The following is a 21,565-nucleotide window of genomic DNA, read 5'->3' as shown; positions in this document are numbered from 1 at the left end:
GATTTCCTGAGCCATATTAGATGTAAGAATTTGGACAGTCTTCAAAATGACAATGGAAACAATTCATGGTAGAAGCCCAGATTAAACGTTGGTCTATTTGCTTGGTATGCTGCTTTATTAGTGTCCTCATATAAACCACGTATTGGAACATATTGCTTTGGAGTCAGCTTAATAAAACAGTTACATAAACTAGTAATCAAAACAGCATGTTATAAACTCACTTTTTTGGAGTTATCATGAAATGGAAATGACAATATAATTCTTCGTACTTATCTGTTCCAGTGAGTTCAGAGTACATTTCTTTTTGAAATAGACATCTATTTATGTGCAAAAAAGCCTCACTTTCCTTTAAATATTCACCCCATTTTTTGAAGGCTATCCATCAGAACCATTAATGAAAAAGACCTCCATCCAGCTTGCATGTTCAGTTCTTCAAACTTATGCGTGCTCACAGGTGTGAACCAGCAAGTCAAGAAGGGGGCATTAATAACAATCACTACCTTTTAATATACATCTAGCTGAACAACACAAAACCCTTGCTCCAATGAATTTTTGGAGAGGAAGCTGTTAGCAAACAAGTAGACAACTAATACATAATTATCAGTGGTGTCCAGATTTATAAAGAGAATACAACAGGATAAGATTGAAAATAGCGGAGGCCAAAGATTAGCAATTGTATATAGAATTCAGAAAGTGAATTCTATAAGAAGAACTCTTTTAGAAAGTGCAACTTGAAAAAAGAATCTGTGAGGTGATCGACTGAGGAAAGAGTGCTTCAGGCAGGTCAAGCACAAGTATGAAAGGTTTGAGGCAGGAAATAGCTTGGTGTGTTTGAAGAACAGCTAAAAGATCAATACATCTGATGGAGAAGAGGAAAAGCAGGAGACAAGATAGGGGAAGTGGGAAGTATATTCACTGATCTGTCCATCTCTCGATTTACCCAGTGAATGAAGATTGTGAGTCTGTATATACTACGCTATTGAAAACACTGAGCTAATCCTTGAGGCAGCTATATGTTAGGATATTTTCCTCATTTTACACATGAGTTGGTTAGAGTATAGCTAAGTGACTTATCTAAACTCAAATACCATGTAGGTGGAAAGTTATGACAAACTCAAAACATCAGATCCGAAATCCAATGCTTTTCTCACTGGAAAATATGTCAAAGGAATTGTTGTTAATCTATGATACAGCTACATGAGAAACACCTGGTAACATTATTTTATGTCCCTCCAGATTTTTATTGAGCAAGGATACAATAAAATATAAAATCTTTGGCCCCTAAATTAAAATATCTTTAATGATAAGGTATAAATACTTCTAATAAAATAAAGCACATGTATAGTGCCAGTACTAGACTAATTGGGGGGATCCCTTTGTAAATTATATAAATGTCTAACCACTACGCTTTATACCTGAAACTAATACAAAATGATAGTGAAAGTCAATTGTAATTGAAAAAAAGAAAAACTCCCCTGGTGATTCTCTTGCCCACTCAGACATAAAGACCTCATAGAATTATTATGAGGACAAGATGACACAATCCATATGAAGTGCTTAGGATAGGAACTGGTCTGTGATAAGTACTTAATACATATAAGTTCTTATTCATACATTGGGGCTGGTTTTGGCTTGGTGTCGTGCGGGGCATCCGGCAGGGTCTCTGGTCCCGCTCCCCACATAAGAACGCAGGACATGGTGAGGCCAAAAAGGAACACCCATGGAGCCATAGATGGGGGAGTCATACCACTATATTCTCGCTGGCAGCATCCGCCTCTCTGCAATCCGCTCTTGCTAGCTCAGCCACCATCTTCTTGCTAGCCCCCATCCTCTCTTTCTTCTCTCTTTCTGCTAGCGTAGCCACAACAGTTATATTAGTGGCTAATGGCTCACTGGTTACAGCTGACGGCCAACTAGCCACAGCTGATGGCCATACAATCACAGTTGATGGCCATTTACTACCTGAGTCAGCACCTGTCTATGTGAGGCCGAGAGCCTGGAAACTACTTCCTGAGGCTCTGCCCCCACACTTGGTGATGATCAAAAAGATCTTAGAGCTAGATGTGCAGGTGGGAAGTGAGGAGATATAGACTCACAGATGCCTTTATTATTTAACTATCTTTCATAATCTAAGATTAAGAGAGCATAAACTGATTTTATAGATATGAGTATTATTTTTGAAACCTCACCAGCCTTCAGAGTGCTAACAAATACTTGTGCTGGCATCTGCTCAACTCTTGATTTAATCAAAACACTGGGAACTGAATGAGAGCCAGCCAAGATACTGGTAATAAAATAAGGACCCAGGAAATCAACATGTCTGTATTACTGTAATAGTGTCTCCAAGAGAAAAGTGGTTCCCTTAATCAAGTAGAGAGTACCGTGGTAATTATTTTCTGCTGGTAGGGTACAAAATGCTAGTACTAAATAAAGCTGGTAGGGTCTTTTCCAAGAGAAGATGAGGAATAGCGAATGTCACTGTTCATTTTTCCAGGCCTTGAAATTGTGCCCTGATCTTGTACCAAAGAAAGGCAAGTTCTCATGAGCCTAGGATCTGTCTTGTTACAGGAACTTTTCACAGGTATTTCTGAAGCTCTCAGGGAAAGAAATTCCCAGCAACACCCTGATCTATTGCTAAGCTTTCACGTCACTGTTTTGAAAAATCAGTGACTCATGCAGTGCTTGGAAAGAGAAACCTGACATTTTCCAGAACTCTCTGTAGGGTGACTTCTTATTGCTACCTTTCAAAAATGCCAGCTGCAGAAGGGATTATAGAGGTTGGAAGTTTTAAAGTGATATTTAAACTAATTGGCCACATGATCATTTGCCAGGATTTTTTTGGGGGAGAGAATGGAGGGGTAGGGGAGGGTTTTAAATGACCTGATTTTTCCTTTAGGTAAAAATTATCTATGCCAGGAAAGCTTTCACCAGGTCATTTTTCTAAATGAGTACATACTAGAATTAAATATTTGATATTTATTGCTAATTTAAAATGTCAAATTACCTCATTTAGTGTTAGAATAAATAGGATAATAAAATGATCTCCTCTCTGTAAACCTACAGAATTTTATTATGCATTTGAATCAATCCTTTTTTTAAAAAATTGAGGTATCATGGAAGATGCATGAAATATACTATAATTTTTTGTTCAAGTTCAGAGTATTAGAGATAGAGAGGTATGGGATTAATTACCAGTTCTGCCATTTATTTGGTTGGTGGCTTTGAACATCTTTAATCACTCTGAGCCTCAATTTCCTCTTCTGTAAAATGGACACTAACATCTACCTCTTAGAGTTGTATAGATTAAATAAAGTGAGTATGTAAAGGATTTAGCATAGGCCAATGACACTTAAAAGCTAGTATTTTAAAAAATAATTATAATGTTTCTACAACTTCCTTAACTAGTATTTAATTTATTGTTTATTTTAATTTTTTCTTGACCCGCATTTGTTAGTAGTATTTTCAGATCAATGGTAAATAATAATGGTGATAACAGGGATGATTTTTTTTCTTCTTAGTGATTTTGAGAAAATGCTTCTAGAATATAATTTACATAGTTATCATTTTAAGGTAAGTGTGCTTTTTCTACTTTTTTAGTTTTTAAAATCAACCATAGATGGTGAACTACATAAAATGCCATTTTAGCATATATCAAAGTGATCTTTTCTTTCTCCTTCCTTGGACAATTTGATATGGTGACTTAAGTCACAAGATTTGAAAAATGTTGAACTATTTTTACATTCCTGAGATGAACTACATTTGGTCATGGTGAATTGTTATTTTAATACAACACTGGATTGTTTTTTTCTTATATTTACTTAGGATATTTGCATACATATTTATATGTGAGATTGGTGTGTTATTATTCTTTCTGCATTCTCTCTCCCTGGTTTTGGATAAGTATTATGAGTCTTTGTTAATGGAATTGCTGCATATTCTTTCTCTGGGGGTGGGGAATTGGAACAGTTTAAATAGAATAGTGATTAGCTTACTCTTTGAAAATGCAATAGTTTTGAAATTATCTGAGTCTGAAATTTTTTAGGAATAGTTCTTGGTTCTTTGAATCTTCTTCACTCTCTGTTTTCCCTTTGGGACCCCTATATCACACCATGTAATTTTATCCTCCTTGTTTCTAGTAGTTCTTCAAATTTTCTATCAGCTTGTTCTGCACTATACTCTAGGTACTTCTAGATCTGTTTCCAATGGAAATAATTCTTTCATCATCTACTCTTAATTGCTGTTTAATCTGTCTATTGAATTTTTAATTTTAATTTTAGTAACTGTTTTTCTTTTCTAGAAGTTCTATTCGGTGATTTTAAATTAATTCGCTCTTTCCCCCACCTTTTTAAAATCTGTGTATACAATGATATAACTACCACACAAATTTCAGATCAAGATATAAAACATGTCTAGCACCCTAGAAGATTTCCTCCTGTCCCTTTCCAGACTGTAGATATTCCTTATGAGAGCTAACTCTGTTGTGACTTACCTCATCATCAGTTTGTTTGCTTGCTGTTGAGCTTTGTATGCGTGGAATCACACAGTAGGTTCTCTTTAGTGTCTGTCTTCTTTCACTCAATGTAGTATCTGTGAGATTTGGCCATGTTGTTTTATATACTAGTAACAGTATTTCATTGTGTGAATAAGCCACCGTTTATTTATCCATCCTACTGTTGCTGGACATATGGACTGTTTTTGTTGTTGTTGTTTGTTTGTTTTATGTTTTTTGTTTTTTACTATTATAACTAAAGCTGCTATGAACATTTCTATACAAGTCTCTTTGTGGACATAGGCACTCATTTCTCTTGGATACCTATGTGGAATTGTTGAGTCCTAGTATAAGCACAGTTAGCATTAGTAGAAACTGCCAGTTTTCCATACTGGTTGAGCCATAGTCCCTTCTGCTATGTATGAGAGTTCCAACTTCATCAAAACTTGTTATTGTCAGTCTTTTTAGTTTTATTCATTTTAGTAGTAGGTGATTTTTTTTATTTGCATTCCTGCTGAGAATAATGATGAGCACATTTCCACATGCTTGTTGACAAACACATATTTTTAAATTTCTTCTTCTAGATTATTTTATTATTTCTAGTTCTTGTGCTAATATTCTTATTTGTCATGTCTCTTGATTCCCATCATGGTGGTTCATTTTTTCATGTGGCTTTTATTTTGAATGTGAGTTAATGTTGTTGTTCATTTTCCCTCCCCAGGGGAGCTAGGTTGTACCCAAATAGACTGATTTTGCATTTGTCCTTTCCAGAATCCTAAGGATATCAATATTCTGGACCTATTTTATATAATAACTCAGCCTAAATATATCATTTCACCATTGTAAAGTTGGAATCATATCAAAAAATTTTTAAGAGAAAAAAAGCTTATTTTGTGAGTCCAAGAAAATCTCATATATTATTAAGATGTGATATATGTAGTGGGTTCCCAATACTAATATTTCATATCAGAAGATACAATTTAAATCCTAAAATCCCTTCACCATCATTTCATTGGAGAGTCACAAGACTCAAATAGGCCAGCAGGGTTATTATCATCATGCCTTTTCATTTTCTTTTTTGTAAATGAGGAAATGGAAACTCAGACTAAATAATAATCCAAGGCCTTACATCCAATATGTAATAGAACCAGGTCTAATTCCTGGTCCAGTTCCTTTATGAGTATTTTCTACATAGACTCACGTGTGTGTTATGTGCTGTTGACACTGCTTTGACTCCTGGTGACCCTATGAATGAGTGTTATCCACAACATCCTGTCCTCAACAGCCCTGCTCTCCTCCTGTAGACTCGTGCTTATGGCTTCTTTGATGGAGTCAGCCCAACTCATATTTGGTCTTCCTCTTTTCCTGCCCCCTTCTATTTTTCCCAGAATTATTGTATTTTCCAATGAACCCTGCCTTCTCATGATGTGTCCGAAGTAGGACAGTTTCAGTTCTGTCATTTTTGCCTGCAGTGATGTTTCAGGCTTAATTTGCTCTAAGACCTACTGTCCGTCTGTCTGGTGGTACAGGGTATCCTTAGAGCTCTCCTCCAACACCATATTTCAAATCAATTTTTTTCCTATCAGCCTTCTTAGACTCACCTAATTATTCTTTATTACATATCACATATCATATAAATCATTTATTCCCCAAAGAAGTTAATGTACTCACTAATGTATCATTAGTCTAGTACCACACATGGCTATAAGTCTCAAAGCAGATTGCCTGAGTTTGCTTCTCAGTTCCCTTAAAACTTGAGCGAGTTAGCCTATCTGAACATAAATGATAAAATGGAGATACTAATGTTTACCTTAATTTTACCTTACCTAGAATTTTGTCAAGATTAAATGGGATTATAATTCTAAGGCTCATATGATATCTTCTCAATATATATTAGCTGTAATTATCCTTTCATCAAAGTTTTAGTGAGATGGTTTCTGCAATATGCATTCTACTGCTATCTGAATTGATTTCCCGTTGCTCCTTTCTCCTGTTCCCCAGTGATTTTGCTTCTCTCATGTTGTTTGATACAAGATGGTGCTAGACATTAGAGATTATATATTTAAGTCATAAATCACTGTCAACTCTATGCTTTATTGGCACATGGAACTAAACTTTATTAAAATATTATGTAAGTTAAGAATTTCCTATGAAATATTAGGCTTGCTAATTTTCTCCTACATTTTTGGCCAGAAGCCTAGATGCCTTGTGTTTCCAATATAATATTTTATTACATTTAATAAATGCTAGAATTTCAGTCAAATGGGAACAAAGGAGAAGCTCCCATTTTCAGGTGCAATCTTGTCACTGCAAATCACTGCCTTTTGCCAAGAACACAGCAAATTCAGTGCCTGGGCAACTGTTTGGCACTTGTAACTCTGAGAGTGATAGATCACTGACAGAAATCACTGCCCCTACTTAATGTATGTATTTGTTGTATGTGTTAGGGATCCTAAAATGGGTGGAACAGTACAATTCTAGGTGGGTGTTACTACTTGTTTTAAATGGAGGGGTTATGAGAAAGTTTCTCACAGACTGTGTGTCATGCAGGCATTCTCACAGGGAAATGAAACTTGGGCTTAAAATGTCAAGATTTGGGGATAATTATTTATTACTTATGTAATTTTCTTTTAAACAAGATTAAATTACATGTTATTTAAAAGAAAATTACATCTTTCTTCAGGCTGTCCCTCCCTCTGGAGCAAAGGTAGGGTGTGGGAACATGTGAAGAACGTCCAAGGGGTTTTGTCAACCAGCCCAATTTAGTGCTCATGTGACTGAAGATTGGTCTACCTCCCTCTGATTTCTTTTCCCCCACAAAGGAAAGTAACCAGTAGCCACCCCAGTCTCATCACTTTTTTTTTGGAACTACTAGCTGTGATTTGGGTTCGTATTCTTGCTTTCATGTCACTCTCCAGACTGTGTTAAATTTTCCTCAGATAAGAGATTACTTCCAATTGGCACATACTATCCGTCCACAGCTTTTTAGGCCAGAGGTTGATCCCTGACCCAAAATGAAGCAATGCAAAGTGGCCCAGTCACATATAAGACAAAAAGATGAGCTGGACACATGAGATTCCTTGCTTGAAGCTTTGAAATAGACAACCTGAGAAGTGGAGATAATTGTGGGCCCAGGCACTAGCAGATTTCATCTGAGATAGGAGTGGTTCATAAAAGCGGCATGCAAGATGAGAAAGAAGTGGACAGAGGAGGGCAGAAGGAAGCTGAGAAGCTTGAGACAGAGAGATGGAATTGAGGGAGCAGATTGTCCCTGGACAAGCCCCTAGACCCAGTCCAGTTCTCACTTTTCCTTAGAGCTGATAATTCCACTTTTTCTAGATGCCTATACAGATGTATCCTTTCAATATCACACCCATCTCTCCACTCCCATCCCTGGTATTTAAAGTGCCATCTCTCGAGTCAGACAGACTTTAAATCAATGGTTTGTAGGTAATTCATATAAATCCTAACTGCAATTTCCTTACCTGTAAAAGAAGCAATAAAGATAATTATTTCAGATTTTATATTATTTTAATATACTTAAAGCTTTGTACTACCCTGACTATCTCCTTGTATCACACTTTATTACTCAAAGGTGAATACCTTTGTTGAGATAATCAAATTATCAATCAAGATGAAATAACCAAAGGTTATTTTCATGCAGCATCCCTTAGTAGGTAAAGTCACCTTTCATAGATGCTCAGTTCACTATGTTTCATGACAACCATTATCATCCCTTTGTTGAACTTAAAAAGAGCCTGCTCACTAAGACCTAGCAATGTGTTGTAATTGTTATTGGAAAAACTGACAGAAAAAGTGGATTGAACCTCATATCACTGGAAATACATTTTATGATCTATCTAGAACTGAAATTTCTTCCTAAGGTCTAGAAGGTACATTTACAGATTATTGTGATTGTAAGAATCTTTCTCTTTATGTCATCCATTCTGAGCACTTGTATTTGACTTATCTGTATATTATATTAATATGTGATGTAAAGATTCATAACACTATACTTTTCTTTAAGTCAGAAAGATAAAATGTGAATGTGTATGTGTGTGTGTGTGTGTGTGTGTGTGTGTGTGTGTGTGTGTGTGTATTAGGGGCACAGATGTACTGAGGGATTGGAAGATAGGAAGAAGGTTAGCAGTACACGTTCATGGATTCAGCTGAGGATTCTGTTTATGTCTACATTCAAAAGACTGATAAACATTTTGGTTATCAGAAAGAAAGAGATTAAGAATTTTTTTAAAAATTGCTGTTCACTTACCTAGTGTTGGAATAAAGCCCCAACTACTATGAGTCAAAGAACAAAATACCTAGATATGTAAGAGCTGGTCTAAATCCACTTGACTCTAATAATTTTAAAGGTCAATAGTCTTTCACTTAATAATAACTGATCTTGTGTATAAATAGCACATACTTTAGCCCTTTCTAAGAGAAAAATGGGAACAGCATTAAGCAGTGTTGCACTGTTGCTGTATACGAACAAGTTACTTTTTAATGCAGTGTGCAAATTAAATGATAAAAATAACGGTCTGAAAACAAAGCTCTTTTCCACTAGTATGAAGAGTATAATTGGAGATGGTCTGTAATGGTTGGTGACACTGAGGTCACAGAGGGAATTCTTCTTAGAGCCAATTAACTTAGCCAACTATGGATCCTTTGATCTTTGTCAATTTAGAAAGAGGGCATTGGTGACCACGGTGTGAATAGCCAAGGGAAATTTGCTACTGCCCATATAAAAGGAAATAATTTAAATCCTATGTAGTAGGTGTGTAGAATGAGTATATCAACCTTCATATGCCAACGATGATGACAACACCTGCAAAAAAAAAAAAAAATGTGAAGGTGGAAAGGGGAATGATCACAGAAAATTTAACTTCTTTCCATATTGTGAAACATCAATAGTAAAACCTACCCAAACTGGTCACATTTATACGAACATTTGGAAATATGAATTCAAATTCAACAGAATAATGTGCAGATGATTCAATAGCTAATTCAGATGTAGGGAAAACAAACTTTGTAACTTTGTGAAAACATTTCTTCTTGGATCACATATTTCTTATGAAACTATGAAACAAAATAGCAATCAGAATCCTTGTTTATATCTTCTCAGCTAAGATTCAGTTCATTCAATTTCATTTCCTTTATGATGGAACTCAGGCAGTTTGTTCAATGACTCTGAGGGGCTTGTTTTAGGAATGCAGAATAAGGTAACGTCAGGAGAGAGAGGAAGCATATGAACATCACCTTCAGAATTTTTTTTATTATTTTCAGGTGTACAAAACAATGTAATAGTTAGACATTTATCATTTATACCCCTCATGAAGTGATAACTCCTCTCCCCAATCTACTACCCCTCTGACATTGCATACAGCCATTACATTTCCACTGTCTCTATTCCTTATGCTGTACTCCGTCCGCTTCTTGTGAATATATATATATATATATATATATATATATATATATATATACACATATATATATACATATATATAAAATTATAGTTGACATTCATTATTATTCAGCTTCAGCTTCAGGTGTACAGTGCAGTGATCAGGCACCTACACCATCCCTGAAGTGGTTTCCCTAATAAGACTAGTGTTCATGGGATACCCTACAAAACTTTTACAACGTTATTGATTATATTCACCAAACTGTCTTTCGTATCCCCGTGGCAATCTTGTGGCTACTGATTGTGCTTTCTAATCCCTTCACCTTCTCCTTCTTCCTCACCCCACCTCCCATCTCGCAGTTTTTCCTCTATATCTCTGAGACTGTTTCTGATTAGTTCATTCATTTATTCTATTCTTTAGATTCCACATATAAGTGAGATCATATGGTATTTGTCTTTCTCTGTCTGACTTATTTCACTTAGCATAATGTTCTCTAGGTCCATCCATATTGTTGCAAATGGTAAGATTTCATTCTTCTTTATGGCTGAGTTATGGCTCCGTGTTATGCATAATAAAGAGAAACCAGGGCAGTGACTTAGGTATATCAAGGATTTCTAAACCTGGCTAACTGAATCTCCTCTGGAAGCACTTGGCCAGAGATACAGATAAAACCTTTGCATTGGAAAGTTTGAGCCCAGTGACTCTTACTAATGCTTGAGAAAACCTGTTGTAAATGATGTGTATTTACTAAAGAAAAAGTTAAACTAAAGTGACAGGGTACATACATCCTCTTGGCTACTGTTTCTTTTATTTCGAGGCTGAGACTAGAAGACTGCCTTGAACTTTGGTTAATGGGTCAATAATGAGATTATCACTGTACTACATATAAATGACAGAACTCCGAAAAATGTACTCCAAAGTAAGTGATAAAAGATAGATTGGAAGACAGCCATAAGAATTGATCAATAAACCTTGCAGAAAAGTCCAGACATCCAGCTATTTAATTAGAAATGTAATAAAATGTATTGATATAGCTGTTCCACTTAATGAAAACTTCCCTGGAACCTATACATAAAACGAATGATGTGCATGACCGTGGCAAATGTGAAACAAAACTGTCAAAGCAGGGTAGGTATTGTCTCAGCAACTGGTATGGGTTTACACCTATTGATCAGTCCTCGTTGATACCCAATGGTATTATAAGTGAAAGAATAATCACTTTGTTTAATCAAGCAAACAAAACAGTAACTTACTATATAATACCAAACCAATATATTTCACAGTAGAATAAACATAACACAGGAAGTGAAAAGAATAACCTATAGTTCTAGGTACATGGGTAGTGGTGAAACTAATCAATAAATCAATCAACTGTATGTAATAGGGCCTGGCATTTGTATCACAGGCCAAGGGTGCAAAGACAAATGCGACATGGTCCCGGATCTCAAGTATTACTTATTTTGAAGGGTCTTCTGATATCTATTCCAGAGCTAAATTGACTTTTAAATGGACTATCAGTAGTAGCATAAAAGGTGAGGATGCACAATCCTTTAAGTGAAATCTATTTCTTTCTCAGTGATAATCAGTAACCTGGTTATTTTCATATAAGGTTTTATGCATTTATTGCTTTTAACAAATGTTAAGGAATTAAAATTTGTAAAATTGATTTGGTTAATTAAATGTAAAATTTGAGACTATAAAATTTGATTTGCTGAGGCTGGGTTTTTATAGATATATATCTTTTCAGTAAAAAAATATTTCAGGATAAGTCTTTTATATTCAATAGATGATACATATAACATAGTAAATAATTAAAGAATTAAAAAAATCATCCCCGACTTTATTCGGTCAATTTAGTTTTGTAAACACTTACACACTTACTCAACTTAAGTGACTAAAAGTTATGAGGGAATCAGTGACCACTGGAATGAAAGAATGATAAACATGATTCTCAGTTTAGTGTAATTAGATATGCTTCTACTGACATTGCCTGTATAGTGGCATAATTTACAAATATTGTGCAGGATTATTTCTATAGGTAAACCCTCATTTCTCTCTGAGAATGAGATACAACTTGATAACAAGCATCATGCAAATTCAGACTTACAAGACATTTGATGCCAGAAATACTTTGTGGAGATTGGTGGGATTTTTAGAAAATATTTTCAAGATCAAATTAATAGTTATTGATTCTGTTTGCTTAGCTTTCAAAAAAAAAAAAAAAAATTCCCTCCCAATGAATTTTTACATATACAACAATGGGTGAAAATTTAAGCTAAATAACAAAAAACATTTTTGTCCATCTTGTGGAATTTATTTTAAGTAAACATCAGGACTTTATATTCAGGTGAAGGGCCAGTCATATATTCTGGATAAGTATTATAGATTTTCCAAGACTGAATATACTATACAATAAACTGAACACAAGAACTATAGGAAGGGAGTATAAATTCTCTTTTTCCATTAATCATAATTCTTCAAATTTTACAATGCATGCAGATCCTCATATAAAAATCAATGATATTTATACTAGATGGGCACAGAATTAGTATAGTCAAAAGCTTTGGCTACTAGCATGACAGTGAAGGTAACTTTTAGTATTTTTGAATTTTTCAATTTACATTTACGAAAACATAACACTTATATCCCATCAATTTTTGATGTACTCTTAACGTGCACATTACAATTAGAATAACATTTTTGATGCACTTTTTACATGCACATTAAATTACAGCAGGAGCAAATGGATACATGTGTGACACTACTGGGCACACATTTCTAAAAGAAGTACACTCTTCCCCTAGAAAAAAGGCACATACATATGTCCTGTGCAAATAAGACCAGTTGCCTATGCTCCTGAATCTTGAATAATGTGGCATTTTAGGGCTTAGGATCCTAACTATAACTAATGATGAATTAAATCATAGAAAGCTTTAGCTAGCCTGCCACTGAAGGATTGGACTTAATGACTCTTTGAACGTCAGTCTGGAAAAGGCACAGCTATCTTCTTACCAGACAGGTTAAAATGGAAACTTGAGTATCATTTTTCAAATTTCAAACTCTTTTCATGATCTTCCTAGTTAAGGCTTTGGCTTTACAGAGCTACTAGAAATGTGATAATTTCTTGGTGATAGGAAACAATTTAGATGAAAAAAAAAAAAAAGAGAGAGACTGCTAAAGGAAACATCAGTATTACTAATGTTAATGAATACAGAAAATAGTCCCATAGAGTAGACAATGAATTTGAGTGTTTCATTTTCTAACTGATTAGAAAACTTGTCCTTTTATTCTCGTCCAGTGACATCTGGAAACAACAAGAAAAAGGAAAATATATTCTTACAAATAAGTGTAATAATACTGAATACTCATTGTAACTTCTAAGCCTGACAGATATTTACCAGACTTAAAATTATGAGAAAACATACCTGTTGACTTAATACTTAAAATAGCTTACATGATTTAATACAACATGCTATTCTTAAAGGTAGAGTAGCATAATCATTAGAAAAACATTAGTAATGAATATATTAAGCAGTAATAGCTTGGAAAACAAAACAAAAACTAGGAAGAAGAAATGTCGACATAGGAAATACAATTATTCACTGGTAAAGTGACATTGTTACTAATTACAAAGTTCTACAATGTAACAAACAAGCTTTATAAAAATGGGTAAAAGTTTAAGATGGCACTTTATGAAGGTCAAGCTGATGATCCATTAAGTAGGTTATGACTCCATTATTTTAAATACGTGTATCATTTTAAGACATCCCTTCACATGTCTGCACGAACAAAAGAAGCAAATACACCATCTTCCTGAGCCAAGAGGCTTTCTGGAGTGTCATATTCTAAAATATTTCCTCGCTTCATCACAATAACTAGGTCTGCTGTCAGAATAGTGTGAACCCGATGCTGTAAGTAAAAAGAATACATGTATTTGTTACAAATTTTAAGGTACAAGCCAAAGCAATGGATATGAACATTTCACCAATTACTCAGGGACATTTATTTACCTTGGTATGCTAGGAGGTGCAAGAAGTACAGTCCCTCTATTTCTTTCTCATTTAATATATCATTTATCTACATTTTAAAAATACTGGCCAATAGGGTTGGGTTTTATATGGGCTGTATTAAATTGACTGTAGCTAACATAGTAGTTTCATCATTTTCATGGAAGTGTAAGTAGGCTAATAAATATTTTGTCAAATAATTAAATAAGAAGAGCCATTGTGAACCAGTTGGGTTAAAGCTTAGTATAGACTAAAAGTATCTCTTGTGTAGAGTCAACTAATTCCATGGGGTAAACATAATTTGAATAACCCTGGAAGGCAGTCAATTCTGGGAAGACAATATGGGGAAGTCCTTTCGGGCATGCAGTGTTAGAGTGGATCATCCAGGGGTGCAGACATCCGTCTCTTAGTTTTCAGAGATCACTACCACTCACTCGTTCTCTCTTTCCACGTGGCACCCTCTGGAGAGAAGCTTTGGTGTTAGTAATTAATAATAATAAAAGCCACCACTTATTGAGCATATACTGCACATTAAGTGCCCCACGCACATACTTGTTACTCATCAGAACATTTCTCAAATGTGGGTGTTCTCTCTCTCCATTTTATAGGGGAGACCACTGTGGTTCATAGAGATAAAGCAAAATCAGGCGATCATATAGATAATAAATAACAGAACCAGCATCAAAACCAGGCTTATTAAATTGACTTCAAAATGTGAGATATTTCTACCCTGCCACCGAAATGTTTCATAATGAGTATTTGGTACTTTAGAGGATTGTTCATCTGCCATTGTTAGTGTTATGGTTAAAAGTGCAGGATCTAAAATTAGACTCGGCTCATATTTTGGTTTCACCACCGGTTGGTTGTGTGATCTTAAGCAACAAACTTGACTTTTTTATGCCTCAAGTTTCACATCTATACAATAACGGTAATAATAGTACCTGCCTCTGTGAACAGTGGTGAGGATCAAATGAGATAATCCACGTAAAAAGTTTTCAGCACCTTTGCTGACACATGCAAGCAAATAATAAACTCCAGCTACTATTAATATTACTTTTTTTTATTGTTAGGATTTACAAGGGGAAAAAATCTGTTCAGTGGGCCTTTTCACTACTCTTGCTAAGTGCTTATCTATATAGAAATATAATGTGAGCTACAAATGTGAGAAATATGTAATTTTAAATTTCTTAGGAGCCACATTTTTAAAAGCACAAACAAATGGGTGAAATCCATTTGAATAACGTATTTTGACCTAATATATCCAAAATGTTATTTCAATAGGTGACTGATACAAAAATTTCTAATGAGGTCTTTTACATTCCTCTGTTAGTAGGAAGTCTTTGAAATCCATTGAATATTTCACACTTGCACCATCTCTCAGTTTGGACTACCTATATTTCAAGAGCACAATAGCCACATGTGGCTGGTGCTACCATATTGGACCTGGACCACGCAGGTCAAAACATTAACATGCTGACAGGAATACTAAACCTAGAAATACCATCTGTTTAGCTGATACACAGGCTTCAAAGTGCTTTCTAACAACCCAGAGTCTAACCTAAAACCACCTCGAGGGGCAAAGGCTTATCTTCTGCCCAGGCTTATCTAGATGAGGTAGTCTCAATGTTCACGCTTTCAGAAAAGCAAGCAGTCAGAGTTGGGACTCATAACTAGAGGGGGAAAGAAACACGCATATGGAGTGTGATAAAGATGACAGCTTAGAATATGCACCACTATTTTCAGCATCCACAGACAAATCTATCATTCACTGAATATGGGTAACTAATGATACATATTTAGGAATTAGCACAAGTTGGAAGATAATGTCTAGCTTTGAGAAAGGACCAGAGCTACTTGCAAACTCACACATTTAGAAAAAAATAAACTTAATGCGCTGTTTGATATCTGTTGTGTATTTTCCTTCCAAAAAATAATTAGTTCTTCAATATCCATATCATAGATGCTAAAAAAAGAATTTGACTTCTAAATCCATAAATAGAATATTATAAACATTGCCTTGATATTTTAAAATAATGTTTATTTAAAAAAATAAAACATTGGAAAAACTTGGCCAATGAAAATAAATATAGCTGGTGTTTATTCCATTAATCCAAATTATTTTTTGCTTGACAACGTATGGTGTCAATTGCAATAGCATTGGGAAAATTTTCAAAATTCTCCAGAGAAATTAATCCAATTAAGAGTGACGAATAAATAACTTTCACAAATAAATGCCATGCGCAATTTTGGTGCCTGAAAGCTTCTTTTTAGAAGCCAGAGAAAGTTATCTTAAGTTGGTCCACAATTTTCACTTGGCAGTTAACAAAATTAACAGAACAACTTTTAGCAGGAAAGGAAAAATAGTTATTCTTAATAGAGCTGAATGTCATTTTACAAGGGGTCTACCACAAGTTGGTGGTGCGTTCTCTCCCATGCACCTGTTAAGAGGAGTTGGTCCCACAGTAATTTGTTCTCTCCCACAGCTTTCTGTGTATCTAGTGGGGATAATTCTAGGTATCCTGGTGCCCACCTCTGCCCACACTAGTAGTCTTGAAATGAAGAATAGGTGAAAGATATATAAATATATATAAAAGTATTCAGTGAATGTAGGATAACAGCAATGAAGTAAGATAACATAATTGCTTAGTGAAAAATACAGATTATGCTCAAGTAATCTTCCAGGTGTAGACTAAATGGGACCACCCAACAATATTCTCCATGCTTCATGCAGAATAGAGAAAACCTGTCTTTTGAGTAAGCAAGGGTTTATTTTTCCCCATTTTCATTTGTGCACTTAAGGGGAACAGGAAGTTCTTTCTCCCCCCTAAATATCTTCCTATCTCTCCAGTGAGAAAATTCTTGAAAATATGATAGAACCAGTTTTCAAGTTTAGGCAATTCTCTCACCCATTAAATCATTCACACTTTATCATTCATATTTTAGTGTGAATGAATTAATCAGGTGACTCCTCCAGGGCAGAAGGAATCACCAAGTTCACTAGTAAAGTGAGAGAAAGTAGGTTTTCTTTTCTTAGGCCCAGTTTACAGCAGGTGGGCCCTGATGGGGCATCATTTCCTGCAGCCTTGAAAAAGTCATATTCCAAAGGGTACTCTTTTTCCCATGCATCATTCAATAAAGTGGAAGCTTAAGCAAGCACTCCATACATAACTCCCATTACTCAACAGTTGAACTTAAGTAATTATTTAAATTAATGCATTCTTCAGGACAGGTGGAGAACATGCATGGTATCTTTAAGGACACTTAACAAAACCTCCCCAAGCAATAGTGAAACTGGTACTTAGGACAGAGATAAATCTGGTTCTCAGTTTCTGGTTTCCGTAAATACTCTCTCTTGCATGCATATATTTGAGAACCTAAGCTTGTGCCTCATTCGAGTTGAAAATAACTGAAGCACATGGTTGGGCTGATTTGTGTGATAATACCTGTAGTTAGTTCCCTCACCACCTCCCTCCCCTGGAATCCTTGTATTAGCTTTGCCTTACTGAGGGGACGCCGCTAAGATAGCTACCAGAGAATGGGATTCTCGGCAGAGTACTTCATGATGGTCTACTTGTTGGTCATCACCAGAGTGGAAAAGAGGCCATTCTTGTGGGCGAGCAAGTTTGGAACAGTATCACATTCCACTAAAATACCCTCAGAAAAGACTAAAACAAGGCCTGCATCCAAAATGGAAGAGACACGGTGCTGGAGAGAAAAGAAAAATGGAAGGAAAAGAAGAGAATCAGCAAAAGGGAAATTGTCCAGGTGCAAAACAGTTTTTGTTAAACAAGGAGGCTAAATGTGAGCAAGAATCTACCCATCTGCAAAGAGGAAGAGAGAAAACCATGGCCTATTGTAAGTAAGCTGTAACATGAATTACAAAGACTTAAGCAATTCTCAATTTGGAGCTCAGAGAAAAGTAGTTGCCTCAGCTGGGAGGTATCTCACTGCCTTCTTTTTTAAAACAGTTACGTGAATAGAAACAGAGAAATTAAGTGTAAATAGTAGAAGAACTGGCAGTCAAATTTAAGAATTTTGCTTCTGAAACTGCTCATCAGATCATCAGATTATTGAAAAGAGAATTATCCCACATGAGCTACCATCTGTATCTGGTGAAAAAGCACAGGACATGACCTGCTGGAATAAGTCCTATCATTGTAACTTAGGGGCTATGGGTAGAGCAGACAGTCTGGAACAAAACAGTGTAAAGGCTTTCAGAGCACAGCAGGTTGTTTCTTCTTTTTCTTTTTTTCAAAGATACAGAAACATTAGCAGAGAAATATGTGATTCAGCAAAAGCATATTGAAATTGTTGAAAAATAAAGATTATTGAATCTTGGAACAAAAACCAAAGAGGAATAAATGAACTCCATCTCCCATACTTACAGCTATTGTAACAACGGTGCGGTCTGCAAAAGCTGTCATTACCACTTTCTGCAAAATGTTTTCCTGCCAAAAAATAAAGTCTGAATTATCTCTTTTGTCCCCAAGAACAATGCTCCAGTGTGCCCAAGCCCTTCTGAGAACTCCCACTAAGTTTTCCACGGAAGGTACAACAGGGAGCAGGCCCCAGCAGCAAGCTCATGCTGGGTTAACCCTCAATAGTGTAAAGCCTGAGTAATTAATACTAATTTGTACGTAGTTGTGCTTATTTAGTGAAATGGCTTGATTAAAAACTGTTTTATTGCTTTAAATTATGTTAACTTTGAGACAATATACTGTAACTTTGTACAAGTACTTTAATTGATCAGTCTTAGTAGGAAGAAATGATGTCAAACTAGCATCTCCATATGTAATTACTCTTAATTTTGAAACTGTCTCACTTTTATGGGTAATTTTACCCACTCTAAAGTGTACAGCAAGAAAATAACATAAGGTTGTGGGTATTTTTTATTTTTGTCTTTTCTGATGCCAATTTTTTAATACCAAGTTAACTTTTTTAAGAACAACATTCATTGCTGGGTCATTCAGTTTGTGGTTTAATATGACTTTTCTCCTCTCAGTCATAGCCTTCTAGAAAGATCTTTCTTGGACATATTTGATGTTTTTAAATAATTTCTTCCAAAAGACAAAATTTCTGGTTTGTTACCATAAACATATTAAGAAGACCATTATTAATTCTAGCCATTATTAACTCTAGTGAATCCTTCTTCAAACAGCTTTAAAAAGTAATGCTTGGTTTTGGTTATCAATAGATTCTTCTAAATAAAGACCTGCATACTTCATTTTAGAATTTCCATGATAATATTTGAATACTTGAATACAGTATAGTATCCTCAACAATTGAGCCCTGGAATTTTACTGTTTCGAGAATTTAACAAAAAGTAATGGCAAATTTATTTTATGTTTATTGGCAATGGGAACACCTTTAAAACTAGTGGCCCATCTCCTTTATTGTAATTCTCAGTGTGCTATCGTCAGTTGATCAACCCAGATGAATGAGATCACACTCAAAATAATAGTACTGAGAACTCAGAACCCAAACAGGAAAAAATACATGGTAGTTTTCACAGGCATTTCTCCAAGTCATCAATTTAAAAAGCTTAGTGCACTCACTGTGGCCATGTCAATGGAAGCTGTGGCTTCATCCATGATGAGAATGCTGCTCTTGCGGACAAAGGCCCTTGCCAGGCAAAACAGCTGCCTTTGTCCAACACTAAAATTCTCCCCACCTTCTGTGACAACTGCATCTGAGACACAGGAAGAAACAAGGATTTCACTAATGAAACACTGCTACCATTTTCCTTGGGCAAAGTAGTGAAAAGCACATCAAGTTTTAAAGAGCATGCTGGATGTCATTCTGTATGGATGCAAGGATTTCCTATGTGAAATGTGAAGAGGAATTTTACTTTGGAAAAATGACTATGACCTTAGGCCATTGTAGTTTTGACAGCAGTCGGTAGGTTACCTCCGTAGCATAGAACATAAAATACTGTTAAACATTTTGAAGATTGGAAGGTCTTGGAGATTGTTTAATTATGTAATATAATTATCTAAGGAGATTATTTCATATAATTATCTAAGGTCTAGAGAGAGAAAGTGGATTGCCCAAGATCACACAGATAAATTAGACTGTGGCAAGAAACAATATTCTCAACTCCAAAACTCATTTCTTTTTCCATTATACTATCATTGAACTGTAAGCTCCAAGTGGGTAAAGACTGGGTTTGCTTTTGTTCATCAATGTGTCCTCAACACTTACCATGGCATCTGACATAGTAGCTGAATAAAACATTGTTGCTTAGACAAATGAATGTTATATCCTCATTATTTTTCCTTTTGTTTTGTTTCTCTCCACATTTCAAAAAATGTACTATTGTGAGTTTAAGATAAATTTTGTTTCCAAAATGTCTCTTTTATTAGAATTCAAACATTTTTTAGTAGGGTTGTGTGTGGGTGGGGGTAATATCTATTGATTATAGTCTCATTTATCAAAGTCTTATAATTTCTCATGCTTGGAAGCTATGCATTTGTTCTCTAAATTTTAATTTACATAAAAAATAAGGAGGATGCTAGAGATGATGAATGTTTTTCACCAGAGTTGGCCTAAACCAGGTCTTTTTCAAGCAATTGATATACTCTTCATTAAGGCAATGAGCATAAACAGCATTCAATTATATAGTGTAAATACAATCCCCTATTGCTAACACTGTACCATAACCCCATGCACATGATTCAAACCAGGGGCATGCAGCTCTCATGTCAGAGAAGAGGACAATAAAGATATATTAGATTGGTGCAAAAATAATTGCGGTTTTTGCAATTATTTTTAAATTTTTAAACCGCAATTACTTTTGCACCAACATAATAATTGCCTGTATTTCTGACTATTAATGGCAAGGGAAATGGTCTCTAAATACCAAGGGGGAAGGTCTATAAGCATTATCAATTACTCAAGTAGACTTGCTGGGCTTTCCAGATGAGACATCAAAATTATCATGGAAAAGTTCATCCAGACCCCTGGAATTATTCCCACAGTCTGACACTGGTAAGGTCAATGAAAATATTCTTAAAAACATGCTGTCTCAATTTTTGTTTGCAAAATACCTTCTCTTTGGGACTTAAAATTGTAAAAGGTATTGTTTTGGACAAGGTCCTCCTTCCCAAATAAACTAACAAATAAACATGGTTTTATTTTGTAGGTTGATTTAAAAAACAACAACAAAAAATGCCAAAACACAATTTGGTAACTACATAGTTTGTATTAACACTAGACTACCAGCCAACCTTTATCTTTCTGATTGCTTTGTTAAATAGGTTCAAATGTTAAGGAGGCACAAGCCCAAAACTATAGATGTTCATTTTTATAAATTAAAGACTATATCATGAACTCTCTGTTGTTTCATTAATCATGTTTTTTTGTTATCCATGTTGTTCTTTTGTTCTGTCATCAGTTATTTGACAGAAATTGTACTACCTCTGGGGCCGAATTTACATCAGAGATTGTTGGAGTCCATGTTCCATTCCTTACGCAAGTTACCAAAACTGACACTGCGACAAGGTAATAGAAAAGAATGCCTTCAAAAAATTATGTTATATAAATAAAAGGAATATGCCATCTGCGCAGCAAAGAAAATGGTGCCCAATGTGAAGACAATGCCTGCTCCTAGATGGCACTGAGTACTCTTTGAACCTAATAGTCTCTTCAGTCCTTTTATCCATGTACTG

At 35.2% G+C, this 21,565-nt stretch overlaps 1 protein-coding gene across 8 annotated transcripts in view; it reads right to left on the bottom strand.

Moving 5' to 3' along the window:
• Positions 1-12,183: 12,183 nt before the first annotated feature.
• Positions 12,184-21,565, bottom strand: part of ABCC9 (ATP binding cassette subfamily C member 9) — a 106,616-nt gene continuing 97,234 nt past the window's right edge. For 5 of the 8 annotated variants that reach the window (XM_074325936.1, XM_019738062.2, XM_074325938.1 and 2 more), the window contains 3 exons: positions 19,454-19,587; positions 18,284-18,346; positions 12,184-13,800 (listed from right to left, as the gene is read on the bottom strand). In XM_074325936.1, coding sequence (XP_074182037.1) covers positions 13,663-13,800; positions 18,284-18,346; positions 19,454-19,587 — 335 coding nt within the window. In that variant the 3' untranslated portion in view covers positions 12,184-13,662. Of the gene's footprint in view, positions 13,801-17,427; positions 17,604-18,283; positions 18,347-19,453; positions 19,588-21,565 lie in introns of all 8 variants that reach the window. The other 3 variants (XM_019738052.2, XM_019738095.2, XM_019738105.2) reach the window with 1 other exon arrangement.

The sequence above is a fragment of the Rhinolophus sinicus genome, linkage group LG02, assembly GCF_036562045.2.
Source record: "Rhinolophus sinicus isolate RSC01 linkage group LG02, ASM3656204v1, whole genome shotgun sequence".
NCBI classification, from domain to species: domain Eukaryota; kingdom Metazoa; phylum Chordata; class Mammalia; order Chiroptera; family Rhinolophidae; genus Rhinolophus; species Rhinolophus sinicus.
The sequence above is the reverse complement of the archived record's forward strand: the minus strand, read 5'-3'. Positions and strand labels throughout refer to the sequence as shown.